The sequence below is a fragment of the Hydra vulgaris genome, chromosome 05 (assembly GCF_038396675.1).
Source record: "Hydra vulgaris chromosome 05, alternate assembly HydraT2T_AEP".
NCBI lineage: Eukaryota > Metazoa > Cnidaria > Hydrozoa > Anthoathecata > Hydridae > Hydra > Hydra vulgaris.
In genome coordinates, this window is record NC_088924.1 from 4,195,812 (window position 1) to 4,206,728 (window position 10,917).

General features: G+C 27.0%; 1 protein-coding gene across 1 annotated transcript; it reads right to left on the minus strand.

Annotated features, from left to right (window-relative positions):
• Positions 1-5,693: 5,693 nt before the first annotated feature.
• Positions 5,694-9,948, minus strand: LOC136080474 (uncharacterized). The gene is made up of 2 exons (XM_065797173.1): positions 9,739-9,948; positions 5,694-6,690 (listed from the first exon to the last, which is right to left on the minus strand). Exons 1-2 carry the CDS (start codon positions 9,806-9,808, stop codon positions 5,888-5,890), a joined length of 873 nt encoding a protein of 290 aa, XP_065653245.1. The 5' UTR covers positions 9,809-9,948; the 3' UTR covers positions 5,694-5,887.
• Positions 9,949-10,917: the final 969 nt, after the last annotated feature.

A 10,917-nucleotide genomic window follows, 5' to 3' on the forward strand; every position in this document is an offset into this window, starting at 1 on the left:
TTATGAAGAAATATGTTACGCTAATAGCTCACGTCTGGTATAAGAAACAAATTAAAAGCAAATAATTGTTATTAAACTCTAAGTCAACTATTAACACGCCAATTTAAATGTGTTACACTGCACACGGTGCACAGTGATCAAAAAAGTCTTAATAAACTAAAATGTTTCAGAAAAACTAATAAACTAAATAAATAAACTAAAATGTTTCAGAAAAACTTCATCAAAGCAAAGACTATTAATAGATGGACCTTAATCTCATTGTCTAAAAGCCAAGATATCCGCGAAATTAAATGTTATAAATGACAATGGCAAAACAATAGGGAGCATTTGCATCACGTGGAAATAATACTATATAATGACACATCAAAATGACAACTGTCTTATCAATCCAAACAATATTCAGTGAGGTATATCATGCATAGCAATTTTACAAAATCGTAACTTTTGACGTCAAGTTTTTTTTTCCCAATGTTTTTATTAACTCCTCGTCTCTGTTTGTCTGTAAACATCAAATCTTGCAATCAATTTTTGAGTCACTTCCTGACAATCGATATTCTTAGAGCATACATACTCTTGCTTGATGACAATACAATATTCAATAATTACTTTTGCAATATGTCAATTAATTTAGTAAATTTTAATTAAGTTTATTTTTTATATGGAAAGGATAATAATACTTAAAATTAGTATATTATTTGTATCCTAATAATAAGCGCATTTAGCTTATTTGGATTAGGCGTTGACTTTGTAAATGGAATGTCGGTAGATGGAGACCCCATCTTCCAGTTAAGGTTAGGGTTAGGTTTTGTTTTTTACACACGCATACAGTCGAATGTTAATAAAATAAAATAGTAATATCAGAAAAAATTAATTGTAAAGTTTATGTTTTAATAACACTTAACATATAAAAGCCTTGGGTTTTAAAAATTCGCTTTTTATTTTACTTGGTTACAAATAAGTTATTATTAAACAAAGCTTTCATATCAATTAAAATTTTTACAAATACATGAGACATACTTAATGACTTATAATGGATTTTTGTGTCCCAAAAGTTAATATTTTAAGGAAAATAAAAAGTTTACTTAATGAAGTTAGCAAAGTAAAAAATCATTAAAATGTCGGTTTATTTGGTAAAACTATTTTTAAAAATAAGACTAAAAATTATAAGCCGCATAAAATTTCAGTATATCAGGACACCTTTGATCAAAGGTACCATAAAAACATTTTTTTTTTTAAATTCACAGTTTGTGTACATTCCATAAAAAAACATTTATGGAATTTATTATTGAAATTAAAAATTTAATCTGAACCCTCAAATACACATTTTACTAGCTGGATGAAGCATATAAGAGTTAGGTGAATCATTTTTTTTTTTTTTTTTGTAAATTTTCAAATAAAGGGTGGTTAATTTTAGAGAAGAATTTTAGGAAATCCTAAATCTGCTAAAGAAAAAAAATAACAACAACATGTCACTTGTTGTAAATAGGTAAATAAAAAATTTAAGGTGAAAAATTATAACTAAAAAAAAACATTTTCTTAATATTTTTTTTGAAAAACTCATAATTTGTAAGATCAATTTTTTAAAGAAGAAAAATCATATTTGTTGACCACATAAAATAAGTTTTTGTGAACGATGTGTTCAGAAAAACTAGACTAAAATTGCTTAAAAAATAAAAAAACTAGTTTTTTTATCTTTTAGACAGGAGCTCAACCTAGGTGTTTAAGGGTTTTACTTGTTTTTAAAATAAACGGAGTTCAAATTTTCGAAGAAATTAATGAGAGTTGGAATCATGCAAAAATAAAAATTCCAAAAATTTCTTGCTTTGATGCTACACCTTTTTATATAGAAATAATCAAAGTACGACCCAATATAAGGAATAATTATATTTTAAAATAATACTTATTTGATTAAATTTATCTAAATGCTAAATATATGCTGAATTCGATGGCAGGGCCATCGAATTCAGCATATATTTATAAATCAAACGATTATTGTCTCACAACTTTGTTTATGTATATTTAGGGAACTAAATTTTTTTTTGCGAGTAGAGTTCTAGATTAATTATATAAATTTATAACCCAATGGTTATTAAATATATTGAATATTTTCAAAGAAATTAGTAAATTATATTGTTTATGTTACTTTACATAATCTATATTTTTTAATTGGATATTTGAAACAGTTGTCATTTTGACGTATAATCATATAAAGATGAGGCGGGACGAAAGAGTTACCTTATGTTTTGCATTTGTTATTCAAAACGCGATTTTGCGGATATCTTTGCTTTTAAACAATTAAATCTTTGAATACGTTCTTGAAATAACTGAGATTTAGAGTCGGCGTCATATTAGCTTTACCTAAAAGTTAAAGCTGATATTTATAAAATAAAGTCTTGAAATTAATTTATGAATTATAATAATAAAAAAAAAACTTAAGATAAAAAATAATGATAACTTGCTTTATTTAAGTGTTGGAAGTAGGGGTAGAACGGTTGCTTTTTCTTTAATTTGTTTGTTAATATTTAATGAGTTTAAGGTTGTTATATGGTAAAAAAAATAACTTTTGATTTCTAACTTTTGGTACATAACAAAATTAGTAGAAAGGCTAAATAATGCTTAATTTAATTAAAAATGCTGAAATTAAAATTTATTCACCTTTTTTAATGCTGACTTAGCATTAAATGCAGAAAAACCAATAAAAAAGTTACATTTCTAACTACATTTCCTCAGCTTTTTTATGACATTACAAGCCAAAACTTACCGCACTGATAAATAATAGTGTAATAAAGAAAACCATACCAGAAAAACTTTAAATAATAATTATTTTTAAAATAACAGCACTTTTAATTTTAAAGGATATTTCCGACGCAAGAACCTATGGTAAAATATACACTCTTGGCAAGTAATGGATTAAGGGACCCCAAAATAGTATAAAGAGCCTCTTTTTTTTTTTTTAATTATTTTTTCTCCAAAAATATAGCCGCAGACCCCGAAAAGTCTTAAACCGCCACTGTGTGAGGAGGAGGGGTAAGGGATCTGAAATAGATCAAATATATAGATCAAATTTTTTTTCATAGGAACTTATGCCGAAAATACAAATAAAAAATTAGGCTTTTTTTATTCTTTTTTTTCTTTTATATCTTAATTTGTAATCGTTTGCTTTTTTCTAAAAACTAACTTCAAAATTATTATTTGAAATATTATTGATGAGGAAAGGGGGCCCAATACCCCTGCTGCCCCCTTCCCTTGTTGCTAAGAGCCTGGTTTAGTAATTATAGAAACCCAAAAATAAAAACAGCTATATAAAATTTAGTTCTTAGATAAATATATCAATAAAAAGATTGGTTGCTATGGGCGTATCTAAGAAAATTTAACTTTTCCTCAAAAAAATTATTTTTTTAACTATTTTTTGTTATTAAAACCATATCATATTATGCATGGTTGAAAAGCCAGTTAAATTTTATAAAAAGTTAGCTAATTAAATAAAAATTAATTTTTTTAAATGGAAATCGCTAATATTTTACCATAAACCACCTTAAAATGTAAATGCAAACAAATTTTGAAATGTTTAAAATTTTTTTTTAACTTTAAATCTTCTATTATAATATGAAAAAGGCTGGTTATGTTAAAAGATTACAAAAGAAATAAATATTGTTTTTTTTTTGTCTCTTTCTTTCCTTTTCGAGGACTTGATGACCATAACTTTTGAAAAAAATTTCTTAGTTTTTATAATTTTTGATAGAGCAGTTCTTTTTTGTTGTTACATATCTAGGTTAAAACTTTTATTAAATGTTCTAATGTATAACGCTCCCATTCAGAAAATTAATTTAAAAAATTTACTATTAAAATATCGTTGAAAAGCTTTTAAATAAAATTAAATGCATTACATGCTCACCAGGTGTATCTCGTTTTTGTTTTGCAATCACGCAGGTAACCATCATGAACACTGTTTTGCATAGCTTCATTTTAGACACACACAAACTCCTAGCAGTTAACCAGATAATAAATAAGTTATATTAAACAAATGAATAATTTATATGTTTTAGTTATTCTCAACAACAAGGAGATTGTAACTTGTAATTACATTGAAAAGAAAAAAAAAAAAGGTCATTAAATAGTAATATTTTTATCACGCAATACATTGACATTTATTGTGTGGGACATATTTGTTAAAAAAACCTAACGTAGTTAATATTTTTATCCTGTTTTAAACCATAGTTGATTTTGTTTATCTTATCTTAATTCGCCATTTGGGAATTTATAAATAAAAATATTAAAATAAATGGCTAGGGTAATAACAGGGCAATAATATATCACCAAGCCAAATTAAAAATGCATTTAACAAATCCGCACCATATATAAAATGGGAAGAAAGAAAATTTTTAATCAGTTAAGAAACAAAAAACTAATAAAAGTCAAAAAATTCAAAAATTACAATTTTAAATGTTATAAAAAACAGAAGGTGTTTTTAAGTCTTAAAGGTTTTAGAATCAAAAGCTCTAATTAGCCTCAATATTCAATAGTTAACAATTGATTTTGCAGGCATTGTTTTAAATAAAAACGGCTTAATACATGATACTTAATACTCGTCGTAATTTTGACGTCATAAAATTATCTTTATTATTTTTATTTTATTTATTCATAAATAAAACATAACAAATAACAAATGTTCGTGGACATTAACTTTTTTTAAACTACGCAATAAAATAAATTACCTCAAAACAAGTTTAATTTACTAATTAAGAAAAACAATAGTTTTCCAGAAATAGGGCAAACTCCAAACGTTAGTATGTTTATGCTTATGTTGAACAATGAAAAAGCCCTTTGACTCTCTCAGACCCCAAACGTGAGGAGCAACTTTGTATTGTCATAATTATCGAACGCTAAGAGATAATACTACAAAACTTATAATTTATCGATGAATATAAATCCTATAGATAATAGTACAAACAGTTTTTTTTATTAACTTGTTGCCCCTCAAGTTTAGGGCAGTGGGGGTAGATGAAGTCAAAGGGCTTTTTCGTTCCCTGCCTCCAACAGTCACATTTTTTTTTGCACTGCCTCGTTATTCGACATAAGTATAAACTTACAAATGTTTTGAGTTTGCTCCATATCTGAAAGTTAGCTATCTCAATCACCATAAAATCCTGGATCCATCATCAAATCTTTATGGCAGATCAATTAAGTTTATATTTTCAAAGAAACACGGAAATTAACTGCATTTGAAACTAAGAAACTAACTTTGTTTTAAAACGTAATCTTTGAACTTTGATATATACTTGTGATACTACATTCTTGTTGCATAAAATTTTAATTCATAGTACGGAAGTTATAAATTTAAGTATGTATATATCCAATTGGCTGATCTCAGATGTATCTCAAGAAACACGAAACAAAATTTGCAGTAGATTTTAAGAAAACTATGCTAAGAAACCTTCACGAATTTCTAAAAATATAGATTTGCAAAGCGTGCTTTTATCTGACGCTATTTAATTTTTTCAAAGACCTTCCTGCAAAAGAAGCGATAAATTAGAGTAGAGGTTTAATTAGAGAGAGAGATAAATCAGAGTAGAGTAGAGGTTTAAATTTGATTGTCCCTGATAAAACAAAAATAAAACACACGTATAAGATTATATGTATACGTGTACGTATGAGATTGTAGACAAAAAAAGTCATAATAACAACAACATTAGTGTTTTTCATACTCATGTTTTTATAAACGTTAATATACAGAAAAAAAAAAAATAAAATTAAAAAAAACATTTTTAATAAACCGTGGTTAAAATATAAACCTATTACCGAACACTGTTTAAAACTAAATTGAATCTTATTTATATAAAACTTTTATTTCGATTTAGCTTACAATGTACTTATATATTTAAGTTTATCACAAGTAAATAAAAACGAATCTTTCCCAAATATCAGGATTATCGCGGTTGGCAATTAAGTTATCATGTCCTGCGTTTTCTGCTGTCACTAACTTTCCATTAGCGTGCGATTTAAAAGCAACACCTTCCTTATTTTGAACTAGCGTAAAGGTTTCCCACGGTCCAATTTGGTCTCGATTAGCAATAAGAGGAGATTGGCCATTATTTTCTGCGCAAACCAATTTGCCGTTCGCAACAGATTTGAGAGTAAATGTTTGGGGGTCAGTAAAGCGAATTTCAAATGTTTCCCAAGGGCCTATTTGGGCTCTGTTAGCAATTAATGATTGCTTTCCGGCATTTTCAGCACATACGTATAAGCCATTGACCAATGCTTTTATTGCAACTTTATGAACTGATGGCCACACGTTGACCAAGCTGAACATTTCCCAAACGTCAAGAACGTTGCGGTTAGCTGCAAGTGATTTACTTCCAGCCGCTTCAGCGGTCACAAACTTTGCATTACCTTTGGATTTAATCCCAAAGGTTCCAAAATTTGGAACTAAGGTGAAAGTCTCCCATACTGTAGCCTGGTCTTTATTGGCAATGAGCAAGTTATTTCCACCATTACCTGCACTGACAAACTTCCCGTTTGCATAGGATTTCAATGCAAATGTTTGTGCGTTAGTGAAACGAATTTCAAAAGTTTCCCATAAACCAATAGCATCTCTATTGGCAATCAATGGTTGACTTCCTACATTTTCAGCACATACAAACTTTCCGTTGGTAAACGATTTGATAGCTACTGTATAAGCTTTTGTCCATACTAAAAATTGTTGAAAATTTTTAATATTGAGAAAATAGGAAGCACTATAATATTTTAATAAAGAAAAATGAAGCAAAATAAACAACAATATAAATAAAAAAATAGATAATGATAAATGTTAAAAGAATATGGCAACTAAATCTATAAATTTTTATTACTTAATTTATAACCAGTTACTTATTAATTAAAAAATGACTGTAATAATTTTAAACTGTTGAAAACTTCCAGCACCAAGTAGATAACTCATGGGCTTCGAACCGATGAATTATCTGTAAGATGTGAAAGCAGGAAAGTTTATGTATAGTGCAGAGCAAAAGAAAAAAACTCAGTTAAGAAGATGCTTAAGATTGTAAATATGGATGAAACAAATAAGTAACGACTAAAATTTGCATAATCAATGATGATAATGATGATGATTATTATGATGATTAATTATTAATTGAAGTGGTTTAAAAAATCTAATATTGTCAAATGCTGACTAAATTTTATGATGGTTTTGTAGAAACTGTATCTTTGTTTTATTATTTTTTTAAATTTTATTTACATTTGTAGGCCGGTAATAACTACTTTTTTTTTTTGATATTGTTATTTTATGCCCCAAGAAGACCGAACGATCTTGTCACAGTGCACCGCGGAAGTGCATTTAACCAGAAAGTCCACGCCTCCTTTGTTACCGTGACGCGAAAATATGTCCAAAGCTTATATCGAACCTGGATCTCTTGCTTTTAAAGCAATTGCTCTGACCATTGCGCCACGGCCGTACAAACTCGTTATACAGTTGTATATTAGATCGATTTAAATAATATTATGAAAAACTTAGTCATATAAAGGAAACAATATTTCTTTTAAAAAGGTAAAGACTTTGTTTTATCATCGAATATTATAAAGCCCTATCCATATATTTTCCGATCCTTAAAACATTAAAAGCTTATACGAAAATCCGTTGCAGCTAGTCGAAAACTTACGACATTAATGATCTTTTTAATATTTAACATAATTAGAATTAAAAGTATAAATAATTTTAAGTGTAAATAGGAAATCAAATAACTTAAAATTTGATTTGAAGAACTACCAGATAAACAATTTTGTTTAAAAACAAAAAAAGAATCTTACAAGGAAAGTATTAATAACAATGAGCTAATACTGAAATATTATGAAGAATTTGGCTTGGTTTTTAGTTTGTTGTTATATAATTTGTAACTTGTAAACATTGTATTTGAGCTTTGATTTTGGTTAAAAATAGTTCTAGTCTTATGACTCTGAAATAGTATTTCTTAAATTTACAAACTAGAATTATGAATCAGAAAGTGTAATTTATTTATGCAAGTTGGTCCCAACAAAAGTTAAAATTTAGGGTAGTTGTTTAAAAATGTTTGCATAGTTATATGATTGATAAGGATCCATAAATTAATCATATAATTTCTCATAACAATCGTACAATTAGAAAAAACAAATGAAGAGAAAATTTTTAAAAGTCACTGAGTCAATAAAATAAACATATCGAATGTTTCAAAACTTTATTTAGTCATATGAAAAACAACACAAAAAAAAGTTCCAAGTCTACGAAAAGGAGTTCTTGACATAGTAAAAAACAAGCTTGAAAAAAGTTTGATAGATTTATTGTAGAAAAAAATTAGCTTTATGGCTTGAAATACTTTAAAATTATACAACTTTCACATAGAAATAAATTTCGAGTTTTTTGTTTTTTTATTCCGCTTTCTTTCTTTATTTTCTAACGATATCTTTATTTGTAATTAATTTAAATTAATTTAGCTTTTTCTTTTCCTTATATTTGTACAAAGATTGTATAAAGAGGAAACAAAAAAAGTCAATGCATTATTTTAATTTTTGTCTTTATATTTGAATATTTTCAACATTTTAAGTTAGTAATGAAGTAAGTAATTATTCAAATAAAATTTTTTCAAGATATTAAAAAAACTACAGAATTTTCTTTATAATAGGGACAATATTAAAAGGTACTTTAATAATCTCCCCCCCCCCCTCGCATAAAATTGCCTCGTTTAATTGATAACTGACAAAACCTAAGAACAATAATTACAGAACTCATAAGCTATGTTAATTTAATTATAACAACTGTTGTATAAATATACAATGATTTTGAAAACATAAGACTTGATCTAAAAATTATTTAGTGGGCATGTGTCATCGGCAATGTCTGTCGGACATCTTTCAGACGTCTAGAAGTCCATGAGACGTCTTATGGATTTCCGCCGGACAACGCGTACCCACTTGGTATAACGCCTCAAATTATAAAAAAAAGTTTAATTAAATAAAATAAAATCTTGAAATTTATTTATGAATTATAATTATAAAAAAATAACATTATTTCAAATGATAATTTTATTAATTGCCAACAAGTTGATGTTAACTTGCTTTATTTAAGTGTTGCAAGTAGGGGTTGAACGGTTGCTTATTCTTTAAACGCAATTTGTTTGTTAATATTTAATAAGCTTAATAATGTAAATACAAACCAATTTTGAAATGTTTAAAAATTCTTTTTTAACTTTAAAACTTCTATTATAATATGAAAATGGCTAGGTATGTTAAAAGATTTAAAAAAAGAAAAGGTGAATATTGTTTTTTATGTCTCTTTCTCTTCTTTTCAAGGACTTGATGACCGTAACTTTTTGAAAAAATTTCTTAGTTTTTATAATTTTTGATAAGGCAGTTCTTTTTTGTTGTTACATATCTAGATTATAACTTTTATTAAAAACGGACGACAACACGGCTTTCGAAGTGTAGGAGGGGGGGGGGGGGGAAGGAGCACAATCGCCAGCTCTTCAAAAAAAGTCTTCTATATTTAGAATTTTCTTAAACAAAAACAAAAAAAAGATCCTTTAGAAAAAAAGTGGTGGGGCACGTTTCTAATGGCCCCCCCAGGTGTCGTCTGCCCTGTTAGATGGTCCAATGTATAACGCTCCCACTCAGATTAATTTATGAAGTTACAATTTACTATTGAAATATTTAATAAAAAATAATTTAAACTTAAAAAGCTTTTAAATAAGTTTAAAAGCATTACATTCTTACCAGGTGTAGTTCGTTTTTCTTTTGCAATCACGCAGGTAACAATCATGAACACTGTTATGCATAGCTTCATTTTAGACAAACAAAATTCTTACAGTTAACCAGATAATAGATAAGTTATATTAAACAAATTGACAATTTATATGATTTAACTATTCTCAACAACAATGAGATTGTAATCTTGTAATTATATAGAAAAGAAAAAAAATAAGGAAAAAAAACTTTAAAAGATACTACTTTTATGACGCAAAAGATACTACTTTTATGACGCAATACATTGACATATATTGCTCACGCAATACATTGACATTCATTGCGTGGGACATATTGATTAAAAAAACCTAACGTTAATAATTTCATATTGTTTTAAACCATATATGATTTTGTTTATCTTATCTTAATTCGTCATTTGGGAGTTTTAAATAAAATAAATGTTATAAAAAGCAAAAAGTGTTTACTAGTCTAAAAGGTTTTAGGATCAAAAGCTCTAATTAGCCTCAATTTTCAATAGTTAACAATTAACTTTGCAGGCATTGTTTTAAATAAAAACGGCTTTATACATTAGCTCGTCGTAATCTTGACGTCATAAAATTATCTTTATTATTTTTATTTTATTTATCCATAAATAAAACAAAAATAATAAATGTCCATGGGCATTAACTTTTTTTAAACTACGCAATAAAATAAATGACCTCAAAACAAGTTCAATTTACTAACTAAGAAGAACAAATCTAGAAGTGTTGTCTTGTACAAATTATGGAATGTCTACTTTGCTTCACTACGCAATAAAATAAATGACCTCAAAACAAGTTCAATTTACTAACTAAGAAGTACAAATCTAGAAGTGTTGTCTTGTACAAATTATGGAATGTCTACTTTGCTTCACTTTTTATTTTGTTTTTTAATATTAAATAAAATTATAAGTATAATTTTTATTTAAAATAAAATTTCCGTCTTATTTCACATTTGTTTAAAAGAATTAATGTATATTAATTTTTTTTTTCTTTCGTGTTTTCTTAAAATTACGGCTACGCAAATAATAATTTTTCAATATTGAAAAGTTAAACAAAAACAAAATAATTTCACACAAAAAATATAAGGGCAAGGTTGCTTAAGAAGAGCAGGTTGCTAAGATGGTATAACCTCTTTTACGGGTAGACTAATAATTTTTTTGCGAGTTTT